The sequence below is a fragment of the Rhynchophorus ferrugineus genome, unplaced genomic scaffold (assembly GCF_030347505.1).
Source record: "Rhynchophorus ferrugineus isolate W39M unplaced genomic scaffold, kcgeb_rfMv2 rfM11, whole genome shotgun sequence".
Taxonomy (NCBI): domain Eukaryota; kingdom Metazoa; phylum Arthropoda; class Insecta; order Coleoptera; family Curculionidae; genus Rhynchophorus; species Rhynchophorus ferrugineus.
Genome location: NW_027472590.1, coordinates 6504699 through 6528233, shown reverse-complemented (window position 1 = coordinate 6528233; position 23535 = coordinate 6504699). Strand labels below are relative to the sequence as shown.

Here is a 23535-nt window from a genome sequence, read left to right as displayed (position 1 = left end):
TGTCATTTTCAGAAACACTAATCAAGTGAATAACTAAACTGTTTATTTCCTATCTATCAAAAACATGCTCATGAGTATACTATTTGTCAATTTCTTCTTCAATGTGTCTGATCGAGCTCATCCAAAGCGAAGGTCTTATTTACGACAATGCTGGTTTCCATAAATCGAGACAGTTCTGGTTGGAATATCCTTCTCGACCTGAATTTCTGTTGTAATGATTGTTTGCAATGCCCCATGTTGCACTGTTGCATGCACTTGTTGGGATCTTCTCCCGTACGTGCGTCACTACTGTTATGACTATATGTAAATATGCCAAATAAAAATAAAACATAATAATAATACCTATAAATATAATATATATAAATTTAAGACAATAGATATAAAAAAAACAGCTGGAGCTTAACATATGTCCTGTTAAATATAATCAAGTTGGTGGTCTCTAGCAGTTTTTCCCTTTTTCCTGTTACTTTAATGCTATATATTATTTAAATAAGATACCTCTCAGCCTATTAATATTCTGTTTACTCGTTTAACCCAAAACACTGCTATGTTACTCTTACGGTGAAATCAAGGATTTTAATCAAAGAGATAACTTAAAGGTATATTAACAGCATAGCAAAACATTCTTGATGTTTATTAGGCCATTAGGTACTGTTATATGTCTATAAAATCAGTTTAAGCTCGATCTGCCAAGTTACCCATAAAAATTTAAATAAAAATAGCATTTAATTTCTTTTTTTTTAAACATACTTGATGAAAAGTTTAAACTTCTCTATTTTTTCTATGTGTTCTAATAGATCCAAATATAATTCCCCTATTTTGATTAAGTAGCATTAAATCAATATATATCTTGTGACATCTTGTCTGCATGAAGACCATTTCATCGTGAGTCTCGATGGTAGATTTCTAGAATAACAGGAAACATGGCGTATAAATAATAAATAAAATGGTAGACAAATCTCAAGCTATCAGTCAAAAAATTAAAAAACCAAGACAACTTATTCACAATCCTGCTAAACAAACTGAAATAACTCTCCTGTCAACTTAATATTAATATCAATCAACCCAAAATAAAAGACTTTAAAATAGATCAGAATAATAAAGCAAAGTTAATATTTTTGCATTTTAGAAAATTATAACTTTTAACTGAAATTATTTGATCGTCAGTTTCAAAGTTATTATTTATATGAATATATTTTATAATCCGTTCAATAAAACAGCGAACTCGCGTTATCTAAACTTATGACGTCAAAACGTCGCGATGTTGCCGCATCAATTTTGATTTTTAACTCAGTTTGGCTCTGGCATATAACTAAATTATAATCTAAATAAAATAATGAAACAAAACATATCAAATATAATTTATTTCAACATTCATAGTACATCTAATGCATATATTATCTCGTTCCTGTTCGAAGTAACTGATTAGTGACATATGTTAATGACGTATAGTACGTATCTTCTGACCCTGGCGACCTAATGGCTTCGGCATCTTCAATCAAAGTAATAATAAGCCTCATTTTGAAAATTGTCTAAACAAGCAAAGCTCCAAAACAACGTTTACCATCTTATGACTTATTATCACTAATGTTTTGAAGACGTTTAACAACCAAGCGAATTTTGTAGGCTGATTCGGTTATACGTTCGAACGCATCAGACAATATTGCATCTCTTTTTAACCGGAATAAAATGAGAAGAAAAATATTGTCTGATTTTAAAACGAATTTACAATTTGTGATAGGCAAAACATTCGATGTCTTGATGACGTGAGTTCACTGTTATTTCGAATAGACTACTACTAGGTATGTTGTTAATAGGTATGTATCAGAAGATTTTTCATAGCTATGTTGATCTGAATCGTTTCTGATTCAAATTTCTGAATCTTTGAGTCAATATTGAAATCACATTAAACAATATATTACTGGAAATTTGTCTTGATTATATCACGGTTCCTTTTTGGTGAATTTAAGGTTATATTGTTTTTTATTTCTTGAGATATTTTTGCCGCCGTGTCCGTACGAATATTCAGTGCAGCTGCAACGCGCAAAAAATTAAAACAAAGCGTTAAAACAAGGTTTGCCGGTTTAGAACCCGTAATTATATATTGATGAATTTTCAGAGGTTTGACAAACGGACAACTTTTGCAGTCTCATTCCGTTACATGTTCGAACTTCTGTAACAACATTCTATCTATTTTTACATAGAATAAAATGACAAGGATAATATTGTCTGACAGTAAAACGAAATTACAACTTTAAACAGACACATATTGACACTCGTAATATATGTTCTTAAGAAGAACATATATTTTCTTCCATTTTTATCAGCTCTATTGACCGTAAATCTTTTCTAGGTGTTATACGATGGCAAATTATCCAACGCCATCGTGTTTATGTACAACCCAGTTGCCACAGATACACAGTTATGTTTGCAGTCAGCTCCTAAGGGAAATATGTCCTATTTCGTCCACACTCCCCATGCACTCATGTTACAAGTAAGTATTCTTGGCTGAGCGATGCTTCTGAGGAAATTAAACTGTAAAAGAAAACAGGATACCTGTCGTTTAATAATATAAAACTTGTCGCCCTCATGTCTCGGATTGCATCGTGTAAATAATATTGTTCGAAATAAATGTATTTTTGTGCGATCATTATATCTTACGCGTCGAATTTTTTGTTGTTTTATATATAAAAATAAATTGATATTTGATATTCGATATAAGACATGTATGTAATAATGTTAGCTTAAAGGATATCCAAGCATAAAGTATCATTTGATACCCAGTAAGTTTTAATAATAAACCATATATCACTATATAGATTTTTTCAGGTATTATTCATTGATATACAGGAGATAGACAACATAATGTACGCAATATTTATTTACTAACAGTTTGGTTAACGATGCTTGGCTTTTAAGGCAGCTGCAGTTCGAATGTCAGAATATTTTCTAATGGAATGTCGTCGCATTCTTGTACCAACACATCTTCTAATTGCCAATTAACAGGTCAATTGAAAAGTCCCCGGCCTACCATAGTAAAACACATTTTTTTTGGCAAAATTAGTTCTTTTTAATCAACATAATTCTCTTCAAGGGTGATACACTGATCATAGCGACCCTCCAACTTATCGATACCATTTTTGCAGTACGATTTGTCCTTTGCTTCAAAATTGCCCTCAGTTTCGGCAATCACCTCTTCATTCGACGAAAATTTCTTCCCAGCGAGCATTATTTTGAGATCTGAGAACAAGAAATAGTCGTTGGGTGCCAGATATGCGGAATATGGTAGATGGATGGATTTTTGCCATCGTTTTTACTGACTTGTGATACGGTGCATTGCCTTGGCGAAGCAGCACTTTTTCGGCGATTTCGTTCTTCAAACGGTCCAACAATGCTATGTAATAGTCGCTGTTGATGGTCCTTCCTTTTTTAAGATAGTCAATGAAAATTATTCCATGCGCATCCCAAAATACAGACGCCATAACGTTGCCAGCCGGCTGTTGCGTTTTCCCATACTTTGGAGCGGGTTCATCGTATTCAATCCACTCGGATGAATGTCGATTGGACTTCGGAGTGAAATGATGGATCCATGTTTCATCCATTGTCACATATCGACTCAAAAACTCGGGTTTATTACGCTTAATCACCTTGAAACACTGCTCCGAATCATCAACTCGTTGTTGTTTTTGGTCAAAAGTGAGCTCTTGCTTTTGTTCCAAACTGAACTTTATGGCTATGTGTATGACCGCATTATCATCATAGAATTTGGAAGTGTTTGGCAGAAATATGCTTGTCATAGTCACTTTATCATTGAGGATATCAATATATTAATTCCTCAGTGATCCGGCCAGTGATCTGAATGAGAATGCCAGCTATAGGCTTCTTTTGGGGTTCCCCAAAAATGTAAATAATGATTCATCAGATCATTTTCGTAGCCTTCCCGTGAATATTAGTTTTTTGAAACTCTCGTCATACTGTTTTTATCGAAATAGTATTACTCAAATGAATGTTACGTTCTGTTGACACTTATCTGGCTACAATTGTTTTTGCATAATTTTAATATTATTTTGTCTATCCCCTGTATAAAGAGTTTTATTTAAAATTCTGTATTTGTATTTTTCTTTTTTTTTCACCATGCTTATATTATAAAAACGTTTCGTTTTATGTTATTAAAATAGAAAAGAACCTTTAATACTATACATTTATATTCTAAGCTTTTTCCTTTCTCATTATTAGAAACGATTTTATACCGGCTTTTTTCTCGAGCGTCTTTATAATTCTTTCTGGAATCCCATGTTAAGCTCTCACATTGTTATGACAAAAAATTGTCTAGACAATCTCCTATAGGTCGCAGCTTTATGAAATATTGATCTGGGCTTTTAAAATAGCGTCAGGTAAAAAATAAGACCGGTCCCAATACAAAGTAAGAAAATAATTGATAGATATAACGAGAAAGGAAATTATAAGATTGTATCTCGGGTCGGTTCGATCATATTCGACATCAAAGGACCGACGTAGTTCGATATGAAATTGAAAAAAGGTTATATTTAATAATGTCGAACAATAGGAGTTACTTCTTTTATGACTCAATCACGAGGAATATATTTTCGATTCGACTGTGATGAATGATGAATATTACACTTAAGTGATTCTTTTTAAGGATGTGAAAGCTGTGATAACTCACTCCATCCATAGTACCTTAAATTCAGTGGGGGGCATTCAAGTACTGTTTCCGCTTTTCTCCCAACTTGATCTACCCTTCGAATGTAACGGTTCTTCAGATCTCAAGAAAGATCCTGCACTCTGGTAAGTATATTTTATTTTGTAACAAAACTATATACCTTCCAATAGAACTGCTAATACACGTCATCAAAATTTATGATGTCAGCACGCCATAATATGCGGGAACACTTAACTTAGAATATTTGTTTTGATTTTTGTTTTTTTTTAAGTTTATAACCTCTAAATATTATTGCTAAAGTTTTAGAGAATTTTTTATGCACTTGGCAACACTGTCGACCAGTAGATTCCGATAATTATGGTATAATGAGATTGGCAGTATATTCGACGTCATCTATGACGTGCATTAGCTGTTTTATTGGAAGGACTATATATTATCTTTCAAATTGGATTTGTACCAGTTTCATTTAAAAAAAGATCCGTTAATAAAATATATTTAAAAACGTTGATCACGGAATTTAATGGTATAACTAAAATAACGTACAACCAAATAAAATAAATACTTTTTTTGGAACGAACCACAACATTTCGCATCTAAAAATATTAAACACTAACAAAATGTTATGGCGAACGAACAGGGAGTGACATAAAGTTAAGTGTTGTGGAAGCTGTGAATTATTTGTTTGCATGAATGTAAAAGCGAACATTTGTTGAACCAAAATCCATGAAATATCGTATTTGCGAAGGCTCTATTCTAGTTTTTTATATTGTTTTTTAACCAATTTATTTTTTGTTCGTTCTTATTTATAACGAGGCCGAATTTTCCAAATAGAACGTGCTGTTTTTCGATGAGAAAATATGATTTATTTTCAGTTTTTATTAATCGAATTGTGGAATTGCGGGATTATTATTTATTTTAATTATGAACGCATGAGTGACAAATATATTTTCGTATATTTGCGAGGGTAATTTTTAAAATTCAATTTACACGGGTTTTTTGAAAGCCTGTCATGTTTTATAGATTTTACGAAATTTTCTGTGAAGCCGAAATATGCATAATGTATTTTAAAATAATTTTCAACCAGCATTTATTTTACATTAATAATAAATTGTTCGTAATCGTTTTTCTCGCCTTTGTATTGTAGTTCTAAGCTATTAGGCTTCATTTGCGAATTAGTCGAGTCATCTCAGACAGTTCAACAACACATGATCCAAAACCGTGGTTTCCTGGTCATCAGCTTCATGCTACAAAGATCGTCGAGGGACCACTTAACCACCGAAGTGTTGGGCTCGTTTCTCAGTCTCACCAAGTACCTGGTGACGTGTTTGAGCGCCAATAGCGAATTACTCCTAAAACAGGTAATGATTTAGCTTTGTAAGTATCGTCAGATATGCTTTCCATTAAGCGCTATGCGGTGATTTTCTGTACACATCAATCGGTATATCTCATAGTTTTCTTCTTAATTCGTAACAATCATTCAATTCATTTCTCAGTATATAATAATATCAGGTTTGTTCTCTATTAATCCTACAATCCACAAACCATTGATGTGCTGCAGGTATTGAATATGATGCGAGAACAATGAAATATAAATTTAAATAAAAAATAATTACATTTAAATATAAAAAGCTACAACCTAACTGAGAACATGACATATCTCCTGGCAAATACAATCAAAATTGTCTGTGCTTTTTCTATTTTTCGTATTTCTTTAGTTCTCTCAATTTAAATAATAAGATGTATTAAAGTTCTTAACCTTTAGTTCCTTCATACTGAAAGTAGAGTCAATACTTGTTCGGCACAAAAATGGATTGGGACAAGTTTATAATTATTTTTACAAAATTATTGTGAAAATTGTAGAAGGGATAATTAAAACTGTTAAATTGTGTGATATACGTCAGGATAGAGAAAACGTACCTGAAAGTAATAATACTTCAAAGGACAGCAACAAAAAATGAAATGTATGATATATATTAAAATTACTGCTGTGCCTTTATTATGGTAAAATCGAGGAGTTAGAAAGACAACTTAAATATCCATTAAGAATATAATAAAACAATCATGAGATACTATCTCGTCTATAAAATCATTCTCAATTTGTTGGTCTACGAATTGTATTATTTTATTTAGTGTTATTGTATTTTTTTAACATACTTGTTGAAGATTGAATGTTTTTTTCCAAGGAAAACATCGTCCCTTTTTTATTTCGACACATACACTGGATACACAACAGTGAAGACTGAAGATTCATTATAATCATTATATCAAATAGTAGTGATTATAATTAAGTCACAAAAATGCTGAACGTACTCTACGTCAGGAACATAAAAAATGGCGTCATAAACGAAATGAAACAAACAATCGCGTTATAATAATGTGGGACAATTAAAACGAACCAACCAAAAAACTGGTCCAGTGTCTACATTAGTGGGACCACGCAAGACTTTTCCTCCGTTTCGCCTATTTAATTTAAACCTCTATATAATATTCTATGCTTTAAATATAAAAAAACGCAACGGAAATAATATGTCAAACTTTTTGATAGCATATATAGTAATTGTATATGTGATAATTACAAGCAACAATAAAATTCCAACGTTATGTTTCTCTGTAAAAACTATGAGATATGCCGGGATGCCGTACAAAATGTGTCGGCAAATCGTCCGGATAAAGTTTCGAACCATCAAAACAACGGAGCAACGTCGCAGATTGGCTGACGAAGCGGGGCTCGACACCCCATTACAACCAGAAGACGGCATCTTTACATATTGTGCATGCAAGTGGCATCTGCTAAACTACCGCACGAACTGCATGCGACTAAATCTACGCGTCCCGTTATTGTCGATAACTTTTCATCCTGTTTCTCGTGTTGCTAACTTTTACCTGCTGTTTCTGCTCTCTCAGTTAATTTTTACCAGTTCCAGTTTCGTCCGGGACGATTTCTTAGCGAGTCGGTTTCCATTGTTTGGACCGAAAGTGTAATCTAATCTAACCCCCCTGTACTTATCCAAGCATGTCGTTTAAGAATACGGAGCCTCTGCCTGTGCATAGCTTGAATTTTGTGATTCCCCATTTTGTTTTTGTCTTAAAAACATTTAAGACGTACTGGAAAACCGGCGAGATTATAACGGCTCAAATAAAGTTAGAGTGCTCAATATCTTTAGGAGACTTTATATTTTACTTTATGCTTTACAAAAAAATATCAGCAATAAAAATATATATTTTGATAAATATAGTACATGCTTTATTATAGAACTATTGGGTTTGTTTTTCTAATTCTTTTCGCACTTATCATAGTTTTTTAAGCAATCGTTAACCGTTCTTATTTTCGTATCTCCATTATTTAATCACTATTGGTTTTATTCATAATTTTCAGAATTATGATTCACCATTTATTATATAATTAATATAAAAGTTCATTTAACTAATATTCTTATGTAATATAAGTTATTTGTGACCTATTTATGAATATTATTTGCATTTGTTAAATTATAGCTCTGAACTTATTAACACGATACTTTTTTCCATAATCCATAGTAATTAAAATAGCTTTGCTTTTTGCCGTTCATAATTATTTAAGCTATGAGTCACTATTCATTATCAAACCAAAATATTAATATATTTTAACCAAATTTTTAAGATTTGATTTTACTCCACTTTGCCAATAGTTATCAGACCTATGTTAATTTTTTGACGTAATCTTTGTTTCTCGACTCCATGAACTCTGAAATGTAACTTATTTGACCTTTTACCATTCTTTACAGGGTATTTCTGAACTGATTAACATGATTAATTTGTACTTATTCTTTGTTACAGTCTATAATTGTTTAAATCACTTTTCTCTATTTAGACATTAAAACTTTTGACCGTTTGCTTTTTGTATAATTATTTGGACAATAATTTACCATTATTTTCAACAGTAATTAGTTTTAACTATTTTTTCTGTGAAATTTATAACATATAATATGTGATAACATATAAACAACTGTTAACAATGCCCTTATATCCACCCTTTACCAGTTTTTATCATACACAGTGATTTGCTTTTTGTAACTCATATTTATTTAAGCTATGAAGCACTATTCTTTATAACACCAAAATATCAATATATTTTAATTACATTTTAGGACATGAGGTATTTTACTGACCATATTGCCATTTTTTATACATTAATTAATATAATGTTACTTTTTTGGGTCACTGTTCACCATATATAACATTAAAATATTTTTTGAGTCTTTGTTTTGTTTCATAATTGTATAAACTATGATTGGCCATTCTTTTTAATATTAATTTGTTTTAACTATGCTTTTCTATGCAATACGAATGAATGTTTAATCAAGCTAATATAATTCTTTGGTTTCTTTGATTTGGCACACAATTGTGTCTATATTTCACCTTAACTGTTCTTTATGAAAATAATATAATGAAGTAACATTGTATACCTTAACCTTATTGAAGTACATAGCTTCTATTACTTTAAAACCTATAATATATTAAAATGTATTAAAGTTTTTGAGCATTTTGAATATTGTTTGATAAAATTGAATGACATTTTGCTCGGTTTTTTGGTACATCATTTAAATTACTTTCATTTCAATCAGACTCTATGTAAATGCTAATAGAAAGTTGTAAAATAACGAAATATGAATGGGTAAGTACGGGGAGCAGCGTAAGTAAGTTTGATATAGTTATTTTACTTTTCATTTTTAACGTGGCAGCTGCTAGATCACGTGTTATTCAATCCCGCTCTATGGATTTACACACCAGCGGCTGTTCAGACACGACTGTACTCCTACTTGGCGACGGAATTCTTGTCCGATACTCAGATTTACTCCAACGTACGAAGAGTGTCGACCGTTCTTCAGACAGTACACACGCTGAAGTACTACTACTGGGTGGTGAATCCACGATCGAAAAGTGGCATCCTGCCGAAAGGACTCGGTAAGTAACTAAACCTGTTTTTCTAAAACTATCCCCGCGTATAGTTTTCAATTAATTTATTAGGCTTACTCTGTTAAATACATACGTGTTAATTAATTTTCCCCTGTCCCTTACGTCAAATACACTTAATTAAATATGAGAGCGTGTTTTCGCTATTATCCAACTTGTATTTATTAATTATAGAAACGAAATTTGTTCGCTACAAACTACGAACTTCGTCCGTACCGAAGTTGCCTAATCAAAACTGTCATGTATAATAGAACAGCCGATTTTTAGGAGGACTGTGAATTAATTTTCGTGTTTTTTTTTTTTGGAAATTCTGTGTATTTCACTGTAGATTTTCTCGAGTTTTGGAATATGTAACAAAGCATGGGTGGCGAAAACATCATTAATAATTGACGTTATTTCATCATGTCATTGTTTTGTTCGAACATCCTGTTGCTTTTTTTCTTGGGACATTTTTGGGTTCTACAAGATGCTACTTCCCAACTGTATCTAAGTTCACTTTAGGTACAAGTAACCCATACATTAAAAATTAGTTAAACAAATATGTCATGCACGCTTTTCTAGAATAATTCTTTTATTTATTAATATATAATTACTAGTCGTTGCCGACTAATAACTTTTAATTTGTCTCTATAGTGACCTAAATCTGTGTACTTATCTAGGAAGACCCATTTGGTCTTACTTAGTCTCTGATTAAATAAGAGTTAGTAAGACTTTTTAGTGTTTTTGCCATTTAATACACTTCACTACATAACTATACAAAATCAGATTGTATGATTCTGTTGATCCTACGTCCTAAGAGTTGCAGTACTTCAGTGTTTACATGGGAGCGGAATTTTTCTTCATGTCTAGTTGCGAATTTCATAATTTCCTCTATAATAGTAGGAATCCGAAGGTCTCGGTGTAAGTAATTGTTTCTGCTGTATCTGGGTGCATCCACAATACTTCTCAGGACTTTATTCTGAAATACTTTTATTATATTGATGTTACTTCTCGCCGAACATATAGATCCATATAGGTTTTAGTATCTGCTTGTATAGCAGCAACTTATTATGAGCGGATAATTTAATTTTTTTTCAAAAACCCAAAACATTTTTTGTCATTTAATTTCAGTTCTTTCCTTTGTTATATGCTCAATGATTATTTAACAATATTTTTACTAGCTTAGAAAGTTGTATTAATAATTAGAAATCTTCCACAAATTAAACAAATTTTATTATTGACCATTACGAGCTTAATATCGAATTAATTAATTTACAGACGGTCCCAGGCCCGCGCAAAAGGACATCCTGGCAATCAGAGCCTACATTCTCCTGTTCCTCAAGCAGCTAATCATGATCGGGAACGGCGTCAAGGATGACGAGCTGCAGAGCATACTAAACTACCTGACGACAATACACGAGGACGAGAATTTGCACGACGTCCTGCAAATGCTAATATCCCTGATGTCCGAGCATCCATCCTGCATGGTGCCGGCTTTCGATGCGAAACACGGCGTCCGCACCATATTCAAGCTTCTGGCCTCGGAGAGCCAACTGATACGACTGCAGGCACTTAAATTGTTGGGATTTTTTCTTAGCAGGAGCACTCACAAGAGAAAGTACGACGTCATGAGTCCTTATAACCTGTACACTCTTCTGGCGGACCGGTTACTGTTGAACGAGGAGTCTCTGTCCTTGTCTACTTACAATGTCTTGTACGAGATCATGACGGAGCATATAAGTCAGCAGATTCTCTACACCAGGCATCCTGAACCGGAATCCCACTTTAGACTGGAAAATCCTAGTAAGTATATACAGGTAATGGACAAAATAATATGAGCACCATGCATTATAGTACGTCTTGTTGTGTAGGTAACATTGTTTCCACGTATATAATACTTAGCGTTGGGAACTATCAACCGAAAATAGCGACTCAACATAGTAATTTTGAGAAAGGAAAATGCAAATATACTTATGTGATTATCCGTGCTGTGTGAGATCAATTAATTTTAAATAATTTTAAATTGGGAAGTGGCAGTGTTTAAAAAGGAATGGAATTATGATCCAAATATATTTAACCGTATTTTAATATTCAGAAAATAACAATGACATCACTACATAGTATAAAACAAAGTCGCCTTTTCTGTCCCTATATCCCTATGTGCGCTTAAATCTTTAAAACTACGCAACGGATTTTGATGCGGTTTTTTTTCAATAGATAGAGTGATTCAAGAGGAAGGTTTATATGTATAATACATGCATAATATACTAAGGCAACATTGCTAATTTTAGAGGTTTCTAACGTGATGTCGTAAATTAACCTATTTTTTTAAGCTTATTTAGCAATTAGCAAAAACGCTGCCTAACCCTACGAGTTAGATCAAATTAATGTACTACGGTATTGTACACCATAAAAAGATCTACAAAAAAGTCCGCGATGGTATGTTTATCTTTTAGGGATAACCCACATTAACCATTTTTATTGTTTTCTTTTTACGTGAGAAAATGTCTTATTTACGAAGCTATTTTAAGCAATACGGCATTAATCCTTATCGAATTAAGTACCTTAAATACAGTGTGCAATTAATATAGATCAATATGGTTCCTTACAGCATGTAAATTAAACAAATATTTTCGGAGATATTACAAATTTAAAATTTGCGTTTAAAAATGTATAATTTAATAAAAATTGTATGAATTTAGATATTCCAAAGATAGCAGGAAATCTTCATAGTAAGTATAAGGGAAGAGGAATTGTTTTACTCCAAATTTAATGCGTGCAGGCCAAGGGCAGTAATGAATGAACCAAAAATACTGGATCGATTTTAATCATCTTTTCATTGAGTGACATAGGCATATATATTTTATGCCCGTGCAAAGTCGGAGCGGGCCGCTATGTTTTTATATACAACGTTCATATTTTTTCTGTAGTGTATTTAATTTAGTATCAGCATTGCACCCGTGCGAAGCCGGGGCGGGTCGCTAGTAATACAATAAAAGTAATTAGTTTGTTTCTATTTCTATTAGTTTGTTTCTATTTCAATTAGTTTGTTTCTATTTCAATTAGTTTGTTTCTATTTCATTCCAACATGTACTATTTACTAATTTTTTTTTTCAACCATTCCATAAGCAAGAGGAAGATGTACATATTTCTTTTCGAACTTTCTGTAATATATTAATGAAGAATGACCACTAAATATTTCTCTCTCAGTCAATCTTTATCCAGTATTTAGCCTTAGCACTCGTTTTAAATACGGTAATAATTTGATTTATCGTTAATAAGGAATATTTTGATATTGAGAATATTATTATTCATTGAAATTTGAATGAACAAAGTGTTAAAATTGAATAGGCTTGACAAAACATCGAGAGACTTACAAGATCGAAATAATTAATCAAAAAGAAAAAAACAATAGTTGCTAACATGAATGTAGTCAAAATTATTTTTCTATTTTCAACTAAAATGTTGTTCTTTTTATCTTATTACATTACTAAATAATCTTGAAAAATTGAGTTCTAAAATACTGCTACATTATTGTATAATATATTGTTATATACAATCGTACTACAAACAAAATATAAAACCATATATATTACATATAAATCTATCTAAGCGCATTATTTTCAGGATCGCGACTATAACGACAAATCCAGAAAGTTAAAAATCAGTCGAATGAAACTAATTAGTTCGAAAATAGTAACTGAATGTACACGACTAAAACAGTCAATAGTAAAAAGTAGTCAATTACTAGTAGTAGTTAGTCGATTGTTCCCAACGCTAATGATAATTGAGCAGTATATATACCCAGTCTTGTGGGTTATATTTCAGTGTATTATACTCTTTCTTTTACGATGCTTAAAACAAGCGATATTGTTTATCCTTTCATTACAGTATACACAATAATAACCGCATATACAAAACTTGAGAAAACATATCAGCAAAGAGAAATAATATTCGAAGCCCAAAATTGACAGAAACCGACGAACATTAAAAATAAGTGGTTAGATAAATTTCGTTTCGACAAAAAAAGTACTGCGAAAGCTTCACAAAGCTAACATTCAAGAAAGGGCTGCGATTTCGAAACACTTTGCAACGGAAGCCAACACTAAACTGCGAAAGAAGTGATTCAACGATCATAAAACCTGAACACCTGGAAGATCACAAAATGAACCATCATTTACATTGTTTCCTGCAATCAAGCTCGGTTCCGTTATGGTTTGGGCGTGAATATCATGGTGTTCATCTGGTCCTGTCACTCGCATCATTGGTGGGATTACTTACTACGATTGAATATCTTGACAACCTCAATGAAGAACTTCTTACTGTGACTGGCACATTCCAAAATAATAATTCTCCCTTACACAGGATCAGAAAGGTTCATTCTTGGTTTGAAGACCATCAGAATATCATCAAATACCTTCTCTGGAAAGTCTTAGAGCAGAGAGTGAGAAGTAGATTTTTATCTCCAATATCATCCAACAACAAACGAAGAATTGCAGCTGTTTTAAAAGCAAATGGCAGCTCAATACCTTATTTATAAATAAATATTGCGTATAAGTTAAGTGTTCGTATTATTTGGTCCGTCCCCTGTATATTTCACGGTTGTTTCTAGGTTAACCATTTTATTTTTAGTGGTGCTCAAAGTTGTGGCCACCCTCATTCGTCAGTCCAAACAAACGGAGCAACTGCTGGAGGTGAAGAAACTATTCTTGTCCGATATGACTTTGCTATGCAACAATAACAGGGAGAATAGAAGAACGGTGTTGCAGATGTCGGTGTGGCAAGAGTGGCTCATAGCCATGGCTTACATCCACCCTCAGAATACGGAAGAACAGAAGTTATCTGACATGGTGTATGCTTTGTTCAGGATGCTGTTACACCATGCTATCAAGTACGAGTATGGAGGTTGGAGGGTGTGGGTGGACACTCTGGCCATAGTCCACTCCAAGGTAATTTCTGATTATAATTCCTTTCGAGGATGACAGCTTGACGTTATTCAATTTCAGGTTTCCTATGAAGAATTCAAACTTCAATTTTCCCAAGTCTACGAGCACTACGAGAGACACCGGGCAGACCAGATCACTGACCCCCTCCTGAGACAGCAGCACCCCATCAGCACCATCTCGGGCTGGCACGGCCAGTCTCAGAACGTCCACAACGGATGCCACTCCGCGGAGGACTCGTGGCACAGCAGCCGCCCGGTCATCACCGAGATCGAGATGAACGAGAACGACAAGAGCGAGCAGGTCTGCAGCTGCGACTACAACTCGACCATCTCCGAGGGCAGCCCCGTGTCCTACATTGCTAAGCACGACGACAGCGAGGCCGTCTCCCTGGACTCGCGGACCAGCGACCTGTTCAGCGATCACAAGATCGGCAAGGAGTCGCCATTTTCGCAGGACTCCCCGCTGAAGTCCCAGATCGAAGAGGACCACTCGGTCGGCTCGCCCATCTGTAACGGGGTGCACACGGGCAGCAGCACCAGCTTCGGCAGCCCGGCGAAGATCGAGGACCAGCAGAAGACCGAGATCATCGAGGAGATCGTGCAGGAGATCCTGTCCAAGTCCGAGAAATTGCTGGAGAAGCAAAGCGAGATCATCCGCACGGATGTGGAAACTAACGAGATGATTGAAGCTCGCGACGACAAGGAGATCATGGAGATCGTCGAGAAATCCGCTGGGGACGGATCCAACATGGAGTCGAACATTGAGACCGAGCTCAATGCGAAGAACGCGGAGAAGAGCTTGATAAAGGAGGACGTTATACCCGTCAGTCCGGTGAAGAGCGTGGGAAATGAGAAGGAGGTTATTGATAGCGAATCGGAACGATACCTCACACCGACCGAAGAGATCGTGGAGAAGAAGGACGCGGATTCGGAGACGAAGGAGTCGAGCGAGAAATCCGCCGAGGATACGAAAACTATCGACGAGGACGTCGAGGGTGGTGAGTCGGGCGTTCAAACCGCGGAGGTGGCGCGGGACGAGGCGAGGGGACCGAGTGATGTTAGTGATAAGCAAAACCCTAGTGATAACGAACTTGCAATTAATAATTCTAATGCTGTGCCAATTGTTGAAAATAGTGCTGTGTCCGTAGAAATAGAGCCGTCCATGAAAACCAATTCTAGTCTAGATGAGACAAACGTTCCAGTCAGTGATAATGGTGATTCTAAAACTCCACTCGAGGGCACTACCACCACGGAGGAACAAGTGCCTGCCGTTGAAAAAATACCAACGATTTCGCAATACTGTGATCCTAGCTATTCTACTACTACTAATACCTCAGCGGACATTGTTGATACCGTTAGCTCTAAAGAGGATGTTGTTACTCCTGAGGGGAACGAAGTGCCTCAGCCCGAAGCTCGCAGGAGAATTAGTCTCCCATCAAACCACATAGAGTCGCAGACGGAAGACCTTAGCAGTAATTCACACGTGCCTCAAGCTTCGCCTCAAAGAAGACCGAGAAGCGCCTCGATATCTACCCAAGTGGACTCCAATCAGTTTGGTGAGAATTCTTGATATTTAATGATTAAAATTTACCTAATTTATTTGTTTCACACAAATTAATCTACCTTTATTTTATTTTCTACGTAATTTCATTCAAATTATTATTTTGTTCTTTACTATGTTAGTAGATAGCAAGTTTTAACATTTTAGGAAGGCTCTAAATCAGAATCGACTCAAAATCAATCAGAGACGACTCACATTAGATATCTTCTTTTTACATGAAATCTTTGAATAGATCTTCTTTATCACTATACACATCATCAGTATTATACCATAATAGTATCTGAATAATGTTATTCCAATTTTCAATATTCATGAAGCTCATTAGTCTCAAGTATATATATTAGTAATATTTTCGTTAAGATATTTTGAATGATTATTGCTCGCTGTGCGATATCATTTTACCTCCTGCAAAACTGTAAAAACTTCTGTTTCGGATATGTGTAACATATTAGACTTATTACATGTTACCTAGACACAAAATAATTATCTTGTTAGAACTAAATCATCACATTTTCTTAGTAGAACCCAAAAATCAGAAATCGGAATCGTCTTCGGCGCGGCCGATGTTCAGCCCGGGCCCCACGCGACCTCCCTTCAGGATACCGGAGTTCAAGTGGTCCTACATCCATCAGCGACTGCTGTCGGACGTGCTGTTCTCCCTCGAAACCGATATCCAGGTCTGGAGGAGCCACTCGACGAAGTCCGTGCTGGACTTCGTCAACAGCAGCGAGAACGCAATCTTTGTCGTTAATACCGTTCACCTGATATCGCAACTTGTTGATAATTTAATCATTGCCTGTGGTGGATTGTTACCATTATTAGCTTCAGCTACCTCACCAAATGTAAGTTGATTGACCGTCCTTTTCCATCGAAAATAGTGTAAAATAGTGAAGCTGAGCTAATTTTCGTTGATTTTTAGAGCGAACTTGATGTTATTGAACCTACTCAAGGAATGCCCATAGAAGTAGCCGTCAGTTTCTTGCAGAGATTAGTTAACATGGCCGACGTACTCATTTTCGCCAGTTCCCTGAACTTCGGCGAGCTGGAAGCCGAGAAAAACATGTCCAGTGGTGGTATACTGAGACAATGCCTGAGATTAGTAAGGAACCTCTCGTTCTTTTAAATAGATTTAAATCGAAATTGTAAATTTTGCTCTATGTAAAATCTCCACCAGCTAATCACAATTTGTCGTGTTTCAGACCATGTAAATATTAAGTGTTTTTCTATTTCTTTTTTTTTAACGATATGAATAACTTTAATGTTTCATTTATGCAAACAGAGCTTTTGTTGTATTTTTTTTTTGATATTTTTAAGCATGAATTAGGAAGACCAATGAGACCTAAGATAAATAGAAAATCCAGAGATCATTTAATTTGGTGTGACAAGTAATAAAAGTGGTAATCTCTTCAAAATAAAATGCAAAATTTTAAATATTGGCAATTTTAATCAATTTTAACAATAAAGATAAAAGCATTGCTTATATAAAGGGTCTCAAAAGGAATTTTGAAAGTAACCAAGAAAAGAAATCACCATATGCCTCATTTCTATGTCAGTACAAGAAATTACCATCATATTAAAAAATAATTTTCTAAATTCTGTTTTAATAATCAATAATCAATTAAATTCAATCAACTAAATGTACACTTTCTTTTAAGACACCTTGTATATCTACATATTTACTGATAAAAAGTCATCAAACAAAAACGATATTTTTTATAAAATATATTTTTTATGGGCATGTAATTATATGCTTTTGTTTTTTTTTAATCAATAATTTAAATGTTCTACAATATTAACTTTAACTGTAATTTTTTCTAGTTATTTAAGACAATTATACAAAATGACTACTTAATTCTAGTATATTAGATATATTTCTTTTCTCTATTTACTCAATATCCATTAACAAAAGATTGTGTTAGTAGTGCCACTCTATAATTTTATTTTAAACTAATTACACGAACTAGGTATACATATTTACCTCTAGTTCTGTCAAATGCAGGCCTCATTTGTCTTCTTAGTTATCCTGGGAACGAACGCGCGAAATCGAATAATTGTATTGCCGTTGCTCGAACGTACCGAGCGAGAATTATTATTTTCCTTCTGACTGTCTTCTTACATTACCGCGACAGAGTCAGACAAAAGGAAATTTAAATTAGCTGTTCAGCGTAGTTTCCGTAATAAGCGAAATTAACACATTCGTTCGCGGGACGACGAAAGACGAACTTAAACGAAACCAGGCCGGCAATGTCCGGCCGGATTCGTGCAGTTCCGGTTTCGATTCTGTCTTGTCATTGTCGTGTGGCGTACTAGGTTTGCACGTGTGCCGTACGAAATTGCCTGGAGTGCAAAGAAAGAAGCCGACCACACCATGCAATTGCACCGGCTACTTTAAACTCAAATCACAAGGTGGCGCATTTGCAATCGTTCATAAGAGGAGTCCAGAACTCCCCCAAGGTACGTGTAATATACAGGACAGCTTCGTTTTTATTTTTATTTTTTTATGGCGCTTTAATGTTCGAAACGCTCGTGTATTTAATATATGTCACTGATGAACAGCACACAAGCAAAACAGACACAAATAATATTATATCAATTTTTACAATACATTGGCTGAAAGTTGTCCGGTCTGACTTAAAAATTATATTCTTTGTGATGAACTTAAATCTAACTAATATATACTATATATCGCTGTACTCTAGTTAAATGGACGTGATGCCGTTTAAAAGGTCTGTAAATTGTATATAGTTTGATGACATGTTGATCCTTTTACATATAATTAAAGTAACAATCATTTGAGTGTACTGAAAAATGTATTTTAAAGTAACCACTTCTATTTTTTGAATGTACATGAAATATTTTATTCTCAACCACTTTGGAAAGATAAATTACTATAACCACCCTTGAAAAAAAGAAGCGGAAAATACTAAGTTTGACAAGACAAGTGCCTTTTGGCAAGAATCACTTTCACCACAGATATTTCTTCCCAAGGCAAAATGCAATAAAATAAAAACCTAAATTCCTTCTTTCCTTCACTTCTTCAGGTAGGTCTTTTAGATATTTGTTTTTTATATCTAAGCTCTAAGGGAATCGATTCCATTTAATGTCGATACGAGGAAAAGTCATAGACGATGTTTTGTAAAACTATTGTAACACACTATATGAATAAAAACTTTTTTTTAAGCAGTTAAATTGGAAATATTTCAGCCAATGTGGCATATGATGCAAATCTAAAGCTTTCATCACCAATATGCCCTCTTCATTTATTTACATACATTCATAAATAATGTAGGATATGTATGTTAATGCTATCGAAATTCATTTTAATTTAAATCCACTTCAATTTATATACGTTAGTTAATTCTGATGAAATATTCATGACTGCTATTCCCGATCAATCCGTAATAAATTAGATTTTTAATGTATTGCGTATATATAGCTACAGCACATTTACAGCAAACATTTTATTTGTATTTGAAACTACACGAATCAATTGTAATTATTGTCCTTCACCATTTTATCAGTAACATTTGAAAATAAACAATTGGACAATGAAAATGAAGTGGTTAGGCTAAAAAGCTTAATCAACCGTATTTTTAATATAGTGTCACAACATTAGTATAAAATAAATATGGTTTCAAAATTTTGAAAACATTCATTAGAGATACATAAAAAAAAATTATATGTGCACCTTCACCATTTCGCGCATTCGCCAGTTTGTACTAGTTATCAAATATTTCCTTCCAAATTTGAATTAAAGCAATTGTTTTACTATTTTATTAGAATATGGCTGATAATTTGGCTAACCAGTCGAGCCCAGTAAAGGATCCGGAGAAGCTTCTGCAGGACATGGACGTAAACCGTCTGAGGGCTGTAATTTATAGAGATGTGGTGAGAACGTTCATACAGGCATGTCAGTAGTTTACACTAAATACACCCTTAACAATTCATTTTTCAGGAGGAGACGAAACAAGCTCAGTTCTTGTCGTTGGCCATTGTTTATTTTATATCAGTACTAATGGTGTCGAAGTATCGAGATATTTTAGAGCCCCCCGTTTCTATTAGGGCACCTAGTCCGGTACCGGTCAGGAGCAACGGTACTTCTCACAATTCGGGGAGCCCGCAGGGTTAGTAGTTTTGGTTTTCCTTAAAACAAATATAGGTTTTTTATTTGCGGAGCATTCACCATAATTTGGAAAATCGTGAAAAAATATATTAACGTTTTTTTCGCTTTGTCAGGTTAATATTATTTGGGATCTCGCATTCTTTTTTTACGTTGATGCACAGTATCACACAAGGAAAAGAGAATGCACCAAACTTGTTCCGTTCTAACGTTTCATCTAATCGTTTTGTTTTCTTTTCCCCGTCACATGCAGAAGGGAGTGCGCGACCTCTGTTCCCTCAATGGTCTCACCATGTCTATCCTCAGTTCCTTCCCGGTTCCCATCCGAACGCCGTGTCTCATCACAACTACATGAGGCACAGGCACCACTCCTATGCCAAACACAATCATTATAACGTCAATAACAACCATCATTCCCACTATCACAACCATAAAATCGATCACCGCTACCACCGAAATTCGTTGGGTAGTCGAACAGGTAAATTGAAAACCCTTGCTGTTGGTTTTTTATTGTGTTATACCCAGCACGTCATCTGCACCGAATTTTTTTATGTGTTTTTTGATTTTTATGTGCATTTTTGATTTCATTTACCCTACAACATATCATGAATCAACCGGAAACCCGCTAGATCGCCCATATATCGAAACATTATAGCTCAAGTAACAGGCCCTAACCTCAGATTTGAATGATTTTTATGACTAGGCGCTGCTATTTTTCTTTGTAATTATATAATTAATTAATATTTAATTAAGACAAAATCGAAACAGGTTAGAGTCACACGGCATAACGTACAGCAACCATAGGTGATACACCTAACTCTTTTTGACTTGCATGGCCTCCTTGATGATGAATTATATACATATATAATACATGTCATGAAATTATTTCCATATTAAGTATTTAAGAGTGTATTCTGGTCTAAAGGCTTAACATATTTGTCGATATAAACAAAATGTTTAGAAACATTTGTGAAAACAAAACAAAAAAATATAAGTCATGAGCAAACTATTGCTGCGACAACTTTCATTTATTTAAATAAAAAACACGCTTTAATATATATGCCATGACGACATCGTCACGTAATTTTGAATCATAAATGAAAATCACAGAATTTCAATTAATATAATGATTAGTAACAATAACTGCCTCAAAATTCAGCTTTCTTTGGTTTTTATCTCAGTTTCTTGATATCCTTCTTGCCAGAATACCTTCTTAACATGAAAATATGTATTCTTTGTACCCATTTATTATTTCAGAGTAGTTCTATTCATACTTTTGTATTGGTTGTTTGAACCATGCTATATTCATTTGTTTCCTTTGATTATACTCCCCTTTTTGGACAGCCTGTGTATTATCATATAACGCATGTGATCATACCCGCTTCAATCAGTCATGTAACACAATAATGAGAACTGACACGTGGTTGTTTTATTTGCGTTAGCTTCAAGATCCATGCACCACCATCCAGAAGACGGTGACTACGACGTAATCACTGCTTACGTGATGGAAGACTCGAACTCGTTGAATCAAGAGAACGAGTTGCATTCCGGCCCTGCTTCAATAAAGGTAAGTCAGATGGTGAACGGTGGGTGTGGATAGATTAGAACAGAGAGTGATAACAGAGCCATCTGTGAGGGATATCATTTAACTAAAGTAGAGCTAGCGAGAACCTAATTAATATAGATGATAGATATGATACAGTAACTATTTTGGGTGTTTTTTAAAATTATTATTGGACTGATTATTTCTAAATTTATGGATGTACATCTCGTGAGATTATATAATGGCCGAAAACTTATAGATGATGTTAACTTGGACAAGTGTGCTGTTTCACAGAATAAAGAGAATTTAGAAGAGATTCTGAGGAACTGAAATTTATCATCACATATTTTTAGAAATATATTCTGTTTTAATAATGAAATATTCGTACATTGTTGCTTTTTTAAGAAATCTGTTGGTTTCTGGCTTCATTTAAACAAATCATTTTGGCTGCAGTTGCAATAAAAGTTACAACCCAAAATACAATTTTATTTATAATATAATACATAATTAATTTCAAATGCTTAAAATGCAATAATTTTTCAGTAAATGATGGAAAAATAATATTAAATAATCAAAATTGTGTAATATAATCACTGTGATAGTGAACCAGGGCATTACTTAGTGCCGTTAAAATTGATTTAAAATGTTTAATTAAATTTCCATTCTATATTCTCTGTATTTTGTGCTTTTGTTTTCATATAATATTCTAACCTTAAAATTTGGTTTTTCTAGTTCAGCAACGCCATCTATTGTATTTATAATGTGCTTATTTGTTATTCAGTAATCTCATGAGTAGTACTTTGTACATATGAAAACGGTTAAATTGTTTAGTGAATTGGTTTTGTTTAGATTATTTTAAATTGCACTTGGCAGCTGTGAGCACCATTTTGTCTAATTTGGGATGTATGGGATTCTTTGATCGCGCTCGATTTAATTTTACTAACGTAACAATTATCATTCGTGTACTTATATCATTGATTTAACCACATATTTCGTTATAAATTTTGTGTTACATCATGGGTTAAATTATAAATTATTCAAAGCTTTGTTTACTATTGTTCTGGTGGTTTTTGAATTTATATTTTGACTCAGTTTAACGCGGAAGGACAGATACCGAATCATCGGCTGTCGTTGCCGTCGATTCTGTATTGTTTTTCCGAGGATATGTCGATGTGGACACTACCGTCACTTGAGAATGTTATTAACGTTCAACTAACCTGCTGCTTTGCCGTTACGGCGTTTCATAAATAGGTAAACGCTAGGCAACGGCCCTCTTTGGGACATGGGTTTACTGTAGATTACACTTTGGATGGAATAAGGCATGCTCGAGGTTGTAACAGTGCTCGTGTTATTAAAAAGGTAATGCATCAACTAGGGCGGAACCATCTCTCTGTCTAACATGCCAGTCATTTTATTGAAATTAACGATGGGATTTACGACGTGATTGATTCGAAAAAAAAAACAATTTAGTAAATATTCGATGTATTATGCAACATATATATAGCATCAATTTTTCCTTGTATTTCGTAAATGTAATCGTCCTAACCTCACTTTTACATTAACTGACAGTTGAGAGTATTGATAATGACATGTATTGTTATTTTTCAAATGTACGCTTATCTTTTTTCAGTCTCTTGTATTATTTATTAATAGAGACAATGTCTCATTAATACTGTGATTGGGAAGACATTCTCATTTAAACATTTTCTTATGGAATTTCACAGATCTTCCATGTGTTTCTGTTTGCATAACG

At 34.1% G+C, this 23535-nt stretch overlaps 1 protein-coding gene across 3 annotated transcripts in view; it reads left to right on the top strand.

The window, feature by feature from the left end:
• The window catches only part of LOC143204719 (neurobeachin), a 520160-nt gene that overhangs the window by 274825 nt on the left and 221800 nt on the right, over positions 1 to 23535 (top strand). For 2 of the 3 annotated variants that reach the window (XM_076417457.1, XM_076417456.1), the window contains exons 11-24: positions 2354 to 2494; positions 4661 to 4806; positions 5826 to 6039; positions 9373 to 9625; positions 10892 to 11416; positions 14246 to 14562; positions 14620 to 16114; positions 16639 to 16961; positions 17039 to 17218; positions 18430 to 18573; positions 19900 to 20025; positions 20075 to 20243; positions 21682 to 21806; positions 23034 to 23141. In XM_076417457.1, coding sequence (XP_076273572.1) covers positions 2354 to 2494; positions 4661 to 4806; positions 5826 to 6039; positions 9373 to 9625; positions 10892 to 11416; positions 14246 to 14562; positions 14620 to 16114; positions 16639 to 16961; positions 17039 to 17218; positions 18430 to 18573; positions 19900 to 20025; positions 20075 to 20243; positions 21682 to 21806; positions 23034 to 23141 — 4266 coding nt within the window. The remainder of the gene's footprint in view (positions 1 to 2353; positions 2495 to 4660; positions 4807 to 5825; positions 6040 to 9372; positions 9626 to 10891; positions 11417 to 14245; positions 14563 to 14619; positions 16115 to 16638; positions 16962 to 17038; positions 17219 to 18429; positions 18574 to 19899; positions 20026 to 20074; positions 20244 to 21681; positions 21807 to 23033; positions 23142 to 23535) is intronic. The other variant, XM_076417458.1, reaches the window with a different exon arrangement.